The sequence below is a fragment of the Mobula birostris genome, chromosome 5 (assembly GCF_030028105.1).
Source record: "Mobula birostris isolate sMobBir1 chromosome 5, sMobBir1.hap1, whole genome shotgun sequence".
Taxonomy (NCBI): domain Eukaryota; kingdom Metazoa; phylum Chordata; class Chondrichthyes; order Myliobatiformes; family Myliobatidae; genus Mobula; species Mobula birostris.
Window position 1 is genome coordinate 73,447,783 of NC_092374.1, and position 15,314 is coordinate 73,463,096.

General features: G+C 42.6%; 1 protein-coding gene across 2 annotated transcripts in view; it reads left to right on the plus strand.

Annotated features, from left to right (window-relative positions):
• Positions 1–1,411: 1,411 nt before the first annotated feature.
• The window catches only part of LOC140197770 (neuronal acetylcholine receptor subunit beta-2-like), a 58,378-nt gene continuing 44,475 nt past the window's right edge, over positions 1,412–15,314 (plus strand). For both annotated transcript variants that reach the window (XM_072258208.1, XM_072258209.1), the window contains exon 1: positions 1,412–1,560. In XM_072258208.1, the coding sequence (XP_072114309.1) occupies positions 1,515–1,560 (46 nt within the window). In that variant the 5' untranslated portion in view covers positions 1,412–1,514. The remainder of the gene's footprint in view (positions 1,561–15,314) is intronic.

Below are 15,314 nucleotides of genomic sequence, written 5' to 3' on the forward strand. Positions count from 1 at the left end.
CTTCTTGATTTTTATAAATGGCCTGCATGAGGAAGTGGAGGAATGGGTTAGTAAATTTGCTGATGACACAAAGGTGAAGGGTGTTGTGGATAGTGTGGAGGGCTGTCAGAAGTTAAAATGGGAAATCAATAGGAGGCAAAACTGGGCTGAGAAGTGGCAAATGGAATTCAACCCAGTTAAGTGTGAGGTGGTAGGTCAAATATGATGGGAGAATATAGTATTAATGGTAAGACTCTTGGCAGTGTGGAGGATCAGAGGGATCTTAGGGTCTGAGTCCATAGGACACTCAATGCTGCACAGGTTGACTGTGTGGTTAAGAAGGCATAAGGAGTATTGGCTTTCATCAACTGTGGGATTGAGTTCAAGAGCAGAGAGGTAATGTTACAGCTGTACAGCTGTTCTGCACCCCCGCTCCCCCCCGCAGATATTCATCAACCTCTGGTTGGTTCAGTTTATCTACCCTGCCAGATAGTTCGAACCACCTTACTGATGACAATACATTTCACAGAACAAAAAACTTAATGTGCTGGCGAAAAAGCAAGCAGCTGGAGGGGTTCAGTGGCTACGGCAGGATTTGTTCATTTCCCTCTGCAAGTGTAGCATGAACTGCAGAACTTATTATTTATTTATTATTGAGAAACAGCGCGGGATAGTCACTTCCGGCCCTCCAGCCACGTCGCCCAGCAATCCCCGATTTAACCCTAGCTTAATCATGAGAAGATTTCCAATGCCAAGCACATAAAGAACCCCTTGTTCTTTACATTCCTCCCCCACCTTCTCTCCTAATATAAACTATCTCTTTTCCCTAGATTTAATGAGGGGTTACAGACCTAAAATAGTGACTGTTTCGCTCGCAATACAGTATATGCTGCCTGACCTGCGGAGTTTTTATCCATCGCTTTCTACTTTTGATTCAAATTTCTAGATCCTGCAACCTTTTTTCATCGTCATGGCATTGAAGATGTGGCTTTGTTGGTCCAGAAGCCTGCCTCTCCCAGCAGCTGCAGGGTGGATGGTTTGATGACGCGTGGGCAAGAAGTGGATACTCAAAAGTTTATGGGAGTCATTGCAATGTCACAGTGCAGAGATAGGATATGGAATGCTGATGGGTAGAATTGGAGAGAGAGAGAGGGAAAGTCACAGAGGACAGTGTGCCGTCTGCAGCTATTTATAACTACAGAAAGATAATGGTTTATTTTGCCCATTCATCCGACCGGCAGAGAGCCTCTCCTCATAACCTAGACACCCAGTCCAATGGGGGTGATTCTTTCATTCACTCTCCCGTTGTTCACGACTTTCATAGTCGCTCCCTCCTCCCCCTCTCCACAATTTGCCCTCCCCGTTCCGTTCTCGCCGTTCCGCGCTGATCCGGACTCGCCTTCTGCCTTCGTCAGACTGCGTGCGGATCAAAGGAGGAGAGAGCTGCGAGGGGATCTCTTCGCCTGTTCGCAATTGCACGCCCCGTATTTCGGCCTCGCCTGGGCACCCCAGAAGGGGATCGACGGGTGAAGACCATGCTGTTAACGTTAACAGTCTCCTTGCTGTTTCTCGTCTGCGAAAGTAAGTACAAACTGGTCTTTCCGTGGTTATCGACCGGGGTGAATTTAATCAAATGTGGGGGAAATCTCATCCCAAAGGCACAGGGGCAGGATCTCATGAGTTGATCTCCAGGAGTATTCGCGGAATTCACACCAATCGCAGTGTGTTATTGATGCAGCGCGTTGCCAACCGGTTCAATGTTTATTTCGGAGGAACCAGGAGGCGCTGAACCCGGGTCCCTCTGCTGTATATTCAGCACTGTTGGCGCACGTTATGGTAAAGCGTTCCCAGGGAACGATCTCTGCAGGGCAGCGCATCATCTCCCATTATACGATTTGTCATCTGAGTGGAACTTTCTAGAAAACTTGAATTTATGAATGGCAGCTAGAGCACTATAATTAGTTCCTAACCGGAAGTACTGACACTGCCTCTTGAGCTCCTGCAGAAATTGACACCCTCTACTCCGATTCACACTTACTGTAATTATTTGAAGTTTATCCCGCACTGCTCGCTCTAGCTCCTACCCAAAACCCAGAAACTGGACTGTCCGGGTAGGCCAATCCGCTTTGCCCGCTCCTGCCCCACTGAACTCGTGTCCTCTTATCTCGATTCCATTCTATCCCCTTTGGTTCTGTTCCTTCTCACCCACATCCACGGCACTTCTCACTCTCTCGAGCTCCTCACTAACTTTCAATTCCCTGGTCCTGATCGCCTCATTTTCACCTTGGATGTTCAGACCCGATACACTTCTATCCCCGGTAAGGAAGGGCTCAAAGCCCCACACACAAAACGCTGGAGCAACTCAGCAGGAGAGTAGCATCGATGGAATCGACGATAGTCAATGTTTCGGGCAGAGACCTTTCAGCAAGACTGGAGATAAGAAGATGAGGAATAGAGTTAGAAAGTGATGGGAGGGGAGGGAGAATCACAAGGTGATAGGTGAAACCGGGAGGGGGAGAGGTGAAGTAAAGTGCTGGAAAGTTGATTGGTGAAAGAGTTACAGGTCTGGAGAAGGGAGAATCTAATAGGTGAGGACAGAAGGAAAGTGGGGGAGGGGTGTGAGGGGAAGAAGCACAAGAGGGAGGCAATGTGCTGATGAGGAGATAACGTGAACGAGGGAAAAGGGGATGGAGAATGGTTAGGGGGGGGCATTACTGGAAGTTTGAGAAATCAATGTTCATGTCATCATTGGAGGCAACCTAGATAGAATATAAGGTGTTGTTCCCCCAACCTGTGTGTGGCTTAATTGCGACAGTGGAGGAAGCCTTGGATAGTCATATTGGAATAGGAAGTGGAATTAAAATGGGTGTCCACTGGGAGATCCCGCTTTTTCTGGTGGATGGAATGTCGGTGCTTGGTGAAGCAGTCTCACAATCTATGTCAGGTCTCATCAATATACAGGAGGCCACAGCGGGAGCACTGGACACAGTATATGACCCCAACAGACTTACAGGTGAAGTGTCGCCTCACCTGGAAGGACTGTTTGGGGCCCTGGATGGTAGTGAGGGAGGAGGTGTAGGGGCAGGTGTAGCACTTGCTCCACTTGCAAGGATAAGTGCCAGGAGGGAGATCAGTGGGCAGTGGGGAGGAATGAATGGACAAGGGAGCAAATCCTGCGGAAAGCAAAAAGTGGTGGGGGGGAGGGAAAGATCTGCATGGTGGTGGGATCCCATTGGAGATGGCTGAAATTGCAGAGAATTATGTGCTGGGCGCAGTGAGTACAGGCCCAGAGCCATCAAACACTCCTCATATGATAAGTTGTTAAATCCCAGAAAAATTTTTGTGAACGAACTTTGAATCCTCTCCAACGTCAGTGCATCATTTCTTTGATAAAGACCCTAAAGCTGCTCATAATACACCAAATAAGCCTCAGTAGTGCCTTAAAATTACATCCTTGCTTTTACATTCTAATCCTCTCAAAATGATTGTTAACATTGCATTTGCCTTCCTCGCCACTGACTCAACCTGCAAATTAGCCTTTAGGGAGCCTGCACAAGGACTCAAGTCCCTTTGCACCTCAGTTTTTTTGTATTTTTTAAAATTTAGAAAGCAGCCTCTACTTTTATTTTTCCTACCAAAGTGTATGACCATACACTTCCCAAAATAGCACTCCATCTGCCACTTCTTTGCCCATTCTCCTAATCCGTCTAAGTCCTCTGTTGCCTCTCTGCTTCCTCAACACTACCTGCTCCTCCACCTATCTTTGTGTTGTCTGCAAACTTTGGAAGAAAGATTGAGAATCCTCAGGATTTTACTTGGGTTTTGGTTATCAATTTAACTAAAAGCAGCTTGTTTTCAGTCAGTAAAACTTATCTGTGTCATGTTAAAATGAATCCAAACTTTGAGCAAGTGAGCAAAACAAAAAGAAGATGTTAGAGGAACTTAGGGTGCTAGGCAATATCAATGCAGGGAAATGGACAGTCAAAATTTCAGGTCGCGACCCTTCACCTGGACACTTCATCTTCATTGTTGTCCAGATGAAGAGCTTTGACAACCAAAGTCAACTGTCCTTTTCCCTACATAGATGCTGCCTGACCCACTGATTTTTTGCTCCAGATTCCAGCACCTTTAGTCTCTTACATTAACAATGGGAATGTTATGTTCATTTCACGTTGGTTTCCCTTGGTAGTGGCAAGAGTGAGGTCTGTGCTTGAGAGAAACCATTGAAAAGAACAAGTGTCATTGTGTGTGGGTTTCACTTGGCTTAATAAAAAGAAATTAGGTTTAAATGGAGCGGCCACTATGGGAGTGGCATTATTGGAGTAAACAGAGTTAAAGTGGAAAACTGCGGCTTACCCCTAGAGCAGGGGTTCCCAACCTGGGGTCCATGGATCTCATGCTTAATGGTATTTATCTATGGCATAAAAATGGTTGGGAACCCCTGTTCTAACAGCTTCAATGAGAAGAGGTGGTGGCAAAGGTTCCAGGGGCTCTGTTGGTTCGGCCAATAATGAATGGGCCATGGTTCAATTCTGAAGTTTGAGGCTTTGCCTCAAAAGGTTTCAGCAAGGAGCCACAGGTGAGAAGCAGGCAAGGTTATTTTTAGAGCAGTTGACTAAAAGGATATCAAATTATAACTAAAGTAAGGATGCATGATCGGGTGATGTGTTGTAGCTGCAAGATGTTGGAGATGGTGGACCCCACTGTGATTCCTGATGACCACATCTGCAGCAAGTGTTGGTTGCTCGGGGATCTCAGGCTCAAAGTTATGAACTGGAATCTGTGCTTCAAACAGCGCAATGCAACAGGGCGTGGGAGAGTTGCCTGCACACTGTCTTTCAGGAGGCAGGTTGAAAGTAAGTCACCTGGGAGCTTAACATCAAGGAGACATAAAATATCAAAAGTACAGATAGGTGGGCAGGGTTGGGTAAGGTAGCTTTGTTGGTAAAAAAAAAAATCATATTCTTAGGAAAAAGTGCCATAAGATCAGAAGATGTAGAATGCTTGTGGGAAAAATTAAGAAACTCAAGGGTAAAAAGACCCTGATTAGTGTTACATACAGGTCTTCAAACAGTAGCCAAGATGTGGGGTACAAATTACAAAGTGGGATAGAAAAGACATGTAAAAAGGGTAATGTTAAAATGGCCATGAGGCAGGTGGGTGCTTAGTAAGCAGGTGGATTGTAAAATTCATATTGGTGTTGGATCACAAGGGAAGAAACTTGTAGAATCTCTTCAAAATGGCTGTTTAGATCAGTTTAAGATTGAGCCCACTAGTTCTCGATTGGATGATTTATAATGAACAAGAATTGTTTAGGGAGCTTAAGGTAAAGGAACCTTTTGGAGCCAGTGATCAGAATATGGAATTCACCCTGGAGTTCAAGAGGGAGAAGCTCAAATCAGGTATGTCAGCATTACAGTAAAGTAAAGATAACTACAGAGTGACGACAGAGCAACTAGCCAAATTTGTTTGGAAGGGGAAACCAGGAGGAATTATGGTATAACAACTGTGGCTGGAGTTTCTGGGAGTAATTTGGAAAATGTAGGATCACTCTATCTCACAAAAGAAGCACTCTGAAGGAAGGTAACTGTGGCTGACAAGGAAAGTCAAAGACTGCATAAAAACAAAAGAGAGGATATACAATATAACAAAAAGTAGTGGGAAGCTTGAGCATTGGAAAGCTTTATAAGGCAACAAAAGGCAACTAAAAAGCAATAAGGAGAAAGAGGATGAAATATAAAGTTAACTTCGCTAATAATATAAAAGAGGATAGCAAAAATTTTATCAGATATATAGAATAAAAGGGAGGCAAGAGTATACATCAGACATTCCACCCTGCAAAAACTCATTTCAGGGAGGTAGCACCATCAATTTGTGGAAGACTCCTGGGAGAGGTGGGATGTCTGCAATAGAGTAGCTCCTTAGCAGCTGACCAGCTAGTTTAAATAACGTTAGCTATGCTAATGAACGAATGACACCTGTTAAACTCACCTCAACATGTCTTTTACAGTCCTAACCCACCATGGGCAATAGAAAAGTCACTGTTGCAAACAGTGCAGCGAGCAACACTGTCATTATTTTGACCCCTATTAGGCAGAGGTATACTTTAGTGTAGTCTGGGGTGACATACATTTTATATTTTTTTTGGAACACTCTGCCATGGTGCGCGCTATCTCTCTCTCGTGGTCACTCACACGCTCTCGATTGCTTTCTCTCTCGCGTTCTCGCTCGCACGCTCGCTTGCCTTCGCTCTCTCTCTCACGTGCGCTCTCTTTCGTGGTCGCTCTCGCACTCTCTCTTGCTTTTCTCTCACTCGCTCTCAAAAAAATTGATTTCCGTGATATTGTATATAATTTGCGGGCATCAGGGAGCCACTATTAATATGCGGGAGACTCTCGGAAGTTCCGGGAGAGGTGTGATGTCTGTATACATTGGACTGCTGGAAAACATGTTGGAGAATAAGTAATGGACCACAAAAATGGTGGATGAACTGAATAATAATTTTTGTGCCAGTCTTCACTGTGGAAGACATCAGCAGCATGCCAGAAATTCGAGAATGTCAGAGGGAAGATGTGAGTCAGTATTAATAAGGAGAAAATGTTTGAGAAGCTGAAAGGTCTGAAGAAAGATAGATCACCTGGACCAGATGGACTATACTCCAAGGTTTTAAAGAGGTAGCTGAAAAGATTGTGGATGCATTAGTATTGATCATTGAAGAAACATTAGGTTTTTTACATAGTTCCCGAGGGCTGGAAAACTGCAAATGCCACTCCATTCTTTAAGAAGGGAGGGAGACAAAAGGAAAGAAATTAAAGCCAGTTAACCTGCCTTCAGTGGTTGGCATTATTAGAGTCCATTACATAAGTTTTCAGGATACTTGGAAGCACGTGATAAAATAGGCCAAAGTCAGCATGGCTTCCTTTAGGAGAAATCTTGCCTGACTAATCTGTTGGAATTCTTTGAGGAAATAACAGACGGGATAGACAAAGGGCTGTCAATGGATGTTGTTTGCTTGGATATTCAAAAGGCCTTTGACAAGACACCATACATGAGGCTGCTAAACAAGGTAAGAGCCCATGGTATTACAGGAAATATAATAGAACGGACAGAAGATTGGCTGTCTGGCAGAAGGCAAAGAGTGCGAATAAAGAGAACCTTTTCTGCTTGGCTACCGGTGACTAGTGGCGTTCCACAAGGGTTAATACTGGGTCTAATGTTAATGATCTGGAACATGGTATTATTGACTTTGTGGATAAGTTAGTGAATAGTATAGAGACAGGTAGTTTTGAGGAAGCAGGGAGTCTGCAGAAAAATTGAACAGATTAGGGGAACGGGCAGAGAAATGGTAGACGGAAAACAATGTTGGAAAATGTATGGTCATACATTTTGGTAGAAGGAATAAAAGCATAGACTATTTTCTAAACAGGGAGTGAATTGAGAAATCAGATGTGCACAAAGGCTTGGGAGTCCTAGTGCAGGGATGTTAACTTGCAGTTGAGTTGATAGTAAGGAAGACAGAAGCAATGTTAGTGTTTATTTCAAGAGGACTAAAATATAAAATATAAAAGTAAAGATGTAATGCTAATGCTGAGGCTTGATAATACATTCATCAGAGCACATTTAAAGTATTCTAGGAGAGTCTAGGACCAGCGGGCACAGCCATGAGATGTACCGTTTGAACAGAGATGCAAAGGAATGTCTTTAGCAAGAGGGAGGTGAATCTGGAATTTAATGCCACAGATGGCACAGATGCTTATGGGGGCCAATTAATTGAGTATATTTAACGTGGGGGTTGATAGGTTCTTGATTAGTAAGATAGTCTAAGGTTTCTGGAAGAAGGAAGGCGAATAGGGTTGAGAGGGATTATAAATCAGTCTTGATCTAATGGTGGAGCAGACTCGATGGGTCGAATAGCCCAATTCTCTTCCTATGTTTTCTGGCCTTATTTTAGATCAACATTCTTCATTCAGTCATTTAATATAGGATATCAAAGCAACAGGAGGTTAGATAAACATAAAGCTTAAACTCAATTTGTAGTCCTACTGAATGAAGATTGGTTCATGAATAGAAGTGCATTTATGCCCCAGGGAAATGTATTCACAACTAGCAGTATATATTAATTTGCATATCTGATACAACTGTAAGATATATTTTTGCATCTGTTAAAATAGCCAAAAGTGCTTTTCATAAATTAAAATTTGACAATTTTAATATATTTAGAAGTAACAATATTTTACTTAAGCAGTAATTTGCTATTCATTTTGTGTAGGCTAAGAAGTAAATTATGTAATGCAGCTGACTGGATTTAACGACAGTCAGATCATAGATTCAGAGCTCATTTGGCCCGTCAGATCTAAACAGAATCCCATCTGTCACATCTCCTCACGCTTGTAGCACTGCAGATTGTTTTCCCTTTATTTCTACCATGCAGTCCCAGATCATAATTAGTCTCTGCAAAATGCTGTAAGTCATTTTTCTTCATTTCTCAATCCCCTCTCACGCTTTGGTCCAGAAGAAAGGTCTTAACCAAAACATCGGCTGTCCACTTCCCCTCACATTTCTGCCTGACCTGCTGAGTTCCTCCATATTTTTGTTTGCTGCTACATCTTTTATCTTTCACATTTAACTCTTGTATTCTGTAGTCATTGAACTATCAACCAATGGCAACAGTTCCACTCTATTTGCCCTTATAGACCTCCACCAAGTTTCTCTTCAAGGATAAAAACGCAGCTGAAATTTTTAGGTCTACAGACTATTCTAGTTAGTCCTTTCTGCATGTTCTTTAGAACATCTGACCAACTGTGAGGGCTAAATCAAAACTTTAATGCACATGCAGATAAAAACTTGGAGTGCTCTATTGATGAAATGTGGCCTGCGTGCTTGGTTCAGTAATGTTAACAAATAAACTGGCACATACACTCAGTGGCCACTTATTCGGTACTACCTATACCTAATGAAGTGGCCACTACGTTATGTTCATGGCTGCCTGCTGCTGTAGACCATCCAGTTCAAGGTTTGACGTGTTGTGCATTCACAGATGCTCTTCTGCACACCGCAGTTGTAGCACGTGGTTACTTGAATTACTGTCACCCTCCTGTAAGCTTGAATGAGTCTGGCCATTCGCCTGGGACTTCTCTTTTTAACAAGATGTTTCCCCCCACAGAACTGCTGCTCACTGGATGTATTTTGTTTCTCTCACTATTCTCTGTGAACTCTAGAGACGGTGTGTGTGAAAATTCCAGATCAGCAGTTTCCAAGATACTCAAACCATATACTGTACCATGTCTGACACCAACTTATTGGACCTACCTGAAGGCACACGCTCATTCAAGTAGCTCTTGACAAAGTCATTGACAACTGGGACATGTTCAATCAGATCCAAAGATAAATCTCTGTGCACCAAATTCAAAGCAGTTTCTCTCCATATCCCATATCCCTTGACCATACCTTCGCAGTCCTCACCATGGTCCTCAGTCTCTGCCTGTACACCAGGTGAAAAGTACAACCAATTGAGCAGACTTGATAAAGTGAGGGTGACATCTGCTGCAAGAGGTGAAATGATTTAAAGCAGGAATTCTTGCTGATTGGACCCATTATAGAGCAAGCAGAAGTAAACCCTGCAGCTGAGCTTTCCAGAACCCAATTATATAATTCATTGGTAGGTTCATAGTTACAGAGCGCTACACATTATTACTGATAAAATCTCTGCTAACACTCAGTGGCTACTTTGTTAAGTATCTCCTGTACCAACATAATGGCTATTGAGTATATGTTCATTCACTTTCTCTGCTGTAGCCCATCTACTTCAAGGCTTGATGTGCATTCAGAGAAGCTCTTCTGCACGCCATTGTTGTAATGCGTAGTTATTTGAGTTACTCTTGTCAGTTTGAAGCAGCCTGGCCATTCTCCTCTGACCTCTCATTAACAAGGTGCATTTTCCCACAGAACTGCCACTCACTGGATTACTTTCTTTTGCACCATTCTCCGTAAACTGTTGTACATGAAAATTCCAGGAGATCAGCAGTTTCTGAGATACTCAAACTACCCTGTCTAGCATCAACAATCATTACATGGTCAAAGGCACTTAGATCACATTTCCTCTCCATTCTGATATTTGGTCTGAACAACAACTGAACCTCTTGACCATGTCTGCATGCTTTTATGCATTGAGTTGCTGCCAAGTGGTTGGCTGATTAGATATTTGCATTAACAAGCATGTGTACACATGTACCTAATAAAGAGGCCACTGAGTGTATATTAAACTGTCACAGAAAGAAAATAAATCTCACTTATAAACTTGAGCACATGATGTGTAAGAACTGGCTACCATATTTGTGGAGACAAAAGACTGCAGATGCTGGAATTGGGAGCAACACACAATGTCCTGGAGAAGTCAGCAGGTCAGGCAACATCTATGGAGTGAAATGGGCAGTTGATGGTTTGGGTTGAGAACCTTCAGTACAGATGAGATGTCTTGACTAGAAATACTGCTTGTCCATTTTGCTCTATAGATGCTGTCTGACCCAATGAGTTCCTCCAGCAATTTGCGTGTTGTATCACATTTATGTTTGTAATTATAGGATGTACTTCTGCAATAATTCATTGGCCAGATGCAACTGGGTATGTTGAAAACACAGTAAGGTACAATGTAAGTAAGATGTAGAAAAGACATCTGGTTGTTGGTACTAAATAAAATGTAGAGTACAGGCTATTTGTTGAACTCTGTTCCCGACATTTGGATCGATGGATCACATTGGCAAGAATATAGGAAGGAGAGCAAACAAGTAGGCAGTAATAAGCCAATTCTCTAATAGTATTGTTGTACAGAAATCGCTGAAAGTCAACAGCAGATACAGCAGACAGGAAGGAAAATAGAATGATAGTTTTTATTGCAAAAGGATTGAATACAGGTGTAAAGACATCTTACGATTAGAGCCTTAGAACCATACCTGGCTTATTCTATACAGTTTTGGTACTGTTACTCAAGAATACAATACCTGCTGTAAAGTACTTGCAAGGCTTGTAGTACAGTATTTGGAAGATTACTTCCTAAGATGACAGATTTGTCAAAAATAAATTCAAGCACCAAATTAACAGAATGTAACATTAGAAATAGAAACAGGAAGAGGCCATTTGGTCACTCTGTCATTCAGTAAAATCCTGGCTGATCTTGTGCCCAAGCACTATTTTTTTTGTACCAACCCCATGTCCCTTGACTTCCTTAATATCTCAAACCTATCAACCTATCTGGAATGTACTTAACAAATGAGCACAGTGGCTAATCGAGTTGCTTCCTCAGCAACTCATGTTCTATCCTGACCTGTGCCTTGTAAAACAACAGAATTCCTCTCCCAGAAAGATCGATCCTTTTTCCTTGCCAAAACAGAGTTTTAACATACTTTATTCACCAGCAGGCATCAGAGGGAGGCTCGCTTAAAGCCAAAGAGGATCCAGGGATACGGAGATTGTTTTATCTGATCCACAGTTTCATTTTGGGAATTCTCCACATGGATCCAATGGCACTGGCAGAAGATTGACTGACTGGCAAGAAGCAAAGAGTGGGAATAAAGAGGGCCTCTTCTGCTTCACTGCCAGTGACCAGTGGTGTTCCACAGGGGCCTGTTTTGGGACTGATTCTTTTTATGTTATATGTCAGTGATTTGGTCGATGGAATTGATGGCTTTGTGGCCAAGTTTGTGGATGATGCAAAGATAGGCACGGGGTCATGTCATGTGGAGGAAGCAGAGTACCCACAGAAAAACTTGGACGGATTAGGAAAATGGGCAATGAAGTGACAGATGGAATATAGTGTTAGGAAGTGTATGGTCATGCACTTTGGCAGAAGATATAAAGGTGTACACTATTTTCTAAACGGGGAGGAAATTCAGAAATCAGATGTGCAAAGGCTCTTGGGAATCCTCGTGCAGGAACTTGCAGATTGAATCGGTAGTAAGAGCATAAGACATAGGCCACTCGGCCCATTGAGACTGCTCCGCCATTCCATCATGGCAGCTTTATTATTACTTTCAACCCTATTCTCCTGTCTTTTTCTCGTAACCTTTGACACTCTGACTAACCAAGTATCTATCAAGCTCTGCTTTAAACATACTCAATGACTTGGCCTTCACCACTGTCTGTGGCATTGAATTCCTCAGATTCACCACCCTCTGGCTGAAGAAATGGCTTCTCATCTCAGTTCTAAATGGGCATCCAAGACATCCTCTCCACATGCGCATTGTTCAGGCCTTTCAATATTTGATAGGTTTCAATGAGATCCCCTGTCATCCTTTTAAACTCCAGTGACTACAGGTCCAGAGCCATCACATGCTCCTCATACTTTAACCCTTTCGTTCCCAGAATTATTCTCATGAATCTGCTCTGGATCCTTTCCAATGCCAGTTCTGGCTACCGCTGCACCGCTGCATTCTCCGCTGCCTGGTATCGGTCCGTGGCCCGGAGGTTGGGGACCACTGGTCTATGTTGTTTATTTGGATTTACAGAGGCCTTTTAGAATTGCCACACATGAGGCTACTTAATAAGATAACAGTCTATGGTATTACAGGAACGATACTAACATAGATTGAAGATTGGCTGATTGGCCAATCCAGTATTGTCTTTCTCCTAGTGGGCTCAGCCAAAAGATGCTTTAAAATGCCATTTCATAGGCAATCTACAAATTCCCACTCTTGTGATCCAGCACCAACTTGATTTTCCCAATCTTCCTGCATATTGAAATCCCCCATGACTATCATTACATTGCTTTTTTTTACATACCTTTTCTATCTCCCTTTGTAATTTGTATCCCACATCCTGGCTACTAGTTGGAGGCTTGTATAAAACTTCCATCATGGTCTTTTTACCCTTGTAGTTTGTCAGCTTTACCCACAAGGATTATATGTCTTCTGATCCTATTGTCACCTCATTCTAATGATTTCATTTTAACAGATATTTTACCAACAGAGCCATCCCACCCCCTCTGCTTACCTGCTTGTCCATTTGATACAAAGTGTATTCTTGGATGTTAAGCTCCCAACTATGATCTTCTTTCAGCTATGTCTCAATGATCCCCACAATGTCATGCAATGTTAGCTTTCATTTTGAGAGGACTAGAACAATAATGTTGTTATATAATACCACCAAGGATATAATTCTGAGGCTTTATGAGATATTTGTCAGACTGCACTTGGAATATTTTGAGCAGTTTTGGATGCCTTATCTAAGAAAGTATGTGCTGGCAAATGTTGGCGCATGGCCAAGTGGTTAAGGCATTCATCTAGTGACTTGAAGGTCGCTAGTTCGAGCTTTGGCTGAGGCAGCGTGTGCATCCTTGAGCAAGACACTGAACCACACATTGCTCTGTGATGACACCGGTGCCAAGCTGTATGGTTCCTAATGCGCTTCCCTCCGACAACATTGGTGGCATGGAGAGGGGAGACTTGCAGCATGGGCAACTGCTGGTCTTCCATACAACCTTGCCCAGGTCTGCGCCCTGGAAACATTCCAAGGCACAAATCCATGGTCTCATGAGACTAATGGATGCCTATATAGAAAGAAATGAGCTGACATTGGAGCGGGTCCAGAGGAGGTTCATGAGAATGATCATGGAAATGAAAGGGTTAACATAAGAGGAATACACAGAAAATTCCGGTGGAATTCAGCAGGCCAGGCAGCATCTATGGAAAAGAGTAAACAGTCAACGTTTCAGACTGAGATCCTTCATCTTGGCCTGAAACGTTGACTGTTTACTCATTCCATAGTTGAAGCCTGACTTGCTGAGTTCTTTTGGATTCCCATCATTTGCAGGTTTTCTCGTTTATAATGTATGAGGAGTGCTTGTTGTCTCTGGGTCTGTCTCACTGGACTTTAGAAGAATGAGAGGGGATCTCATTGAAACTCAGCCAGCATTGAAATGCCTAGATAGAGTGGGTGTAGAGAGGATGTTTCCTAGAGTGGGGGAGTCTAGGACCAGAGGACATAGCATCAGAATACAAGGACTTCCCTTTAAAAGGACATGAGGAGGAATTTCTTTGGCCAGAAGGTGGTGAAACTACGGAATCCTCTGTGGAGGCCAAGACATTGGTATATTTAAAGCAGAGGTTGATAGGTTTTTGATTATTAAGAGTGTCAGAGGTTACGGGAAGAAATCAGGCAAATGGTGTTGAGAGGGATAATAAATTAGCCATGGTAGTATGGTGGAGCAGACTCAATGGACTGAATGGCTTAATTTTGCTCCTATGTCTTATAGTCTTAAGGCATAGTTCAATCGTAGAACTGGTGAAGACAAATCTGTACTTGAAGGTATTATGTAGTCCTTAGGCGAGGTACAATATGGGAATTTTATTGTGAAGGTCTGTAATTTGTTGGGGCATTAATGGAGACAAGGATATCAGTCTGTTGGAAAGTTAGTCTTAGTCTTAGAACAAGGCCTTATGAAAAATAAATTGTGATTTATTGAACTTCAACAGGAGTGTAATGTGCAAACCATAAGCACAAGTGATTCTGCAGATGCTTGAATTGTAGAGTAATCCACACAACATGCTAGAGGAACTCAGTGGTTCAGGCAGCATCTGTGGAGAAGAATAAAGAGTTGCTGTTTTGAGCCGAGACCCTTCATCAGGACTGGAAAGGCAGGGGGAGAAGCCAGAATAACTAGGAGGGGGAGGGGGAGGGTTTAAAATTGATAAAGAGGAAACTAGAAGTTACAAGTAAGGCATTATTTCCTTAGGTCCCACACCACCATGTTCAGGAAGTTATTACCTTCCACCTGAATCAGGGCCTCATTCATCTTTGCAGGGAGATAGGAGAAATTGTTCAGAAAATTTGGGAAGTCCATACGTTGTGATTACCCTGACCCAGATTCGAAATTGCTTTATGTCATTTCCAGTACATAAGTGTAAAGGAGAACAAAATAATTGTTACTCTGGATCTAATGCAGCATGAAAACAAAACACATTAAGATAAAGAATGCAACAATTAAAAAAAACAATTGATCTAAATACATAAGATAGCTTTTAAACATAGATTGATTTTCTGTGTATTAAAATGATGCTACGTACAGGAGTGTCTGTACATAAGTTGACTGACAGGAATTGATAATGTAGTGGTTGTTCGGGGTGTGAGGGGGTAGGTCAGTGGATGGAGGTGTTTTTCAGCCTTACTGCTTGGAGAAAATAACTGATCTTGAGTCTGATGGCCACTGTTTCCTCTAAGCTGCGTGGTTGCACAGCTGCACAATAACTGAGATGCGGCCATGCACATAGCCTTTGCTGCGCAGCTGGAATTTTCTTTTATGTAATGTTAATATAATTTTTAAATTATGCTAATATAATTTTGGT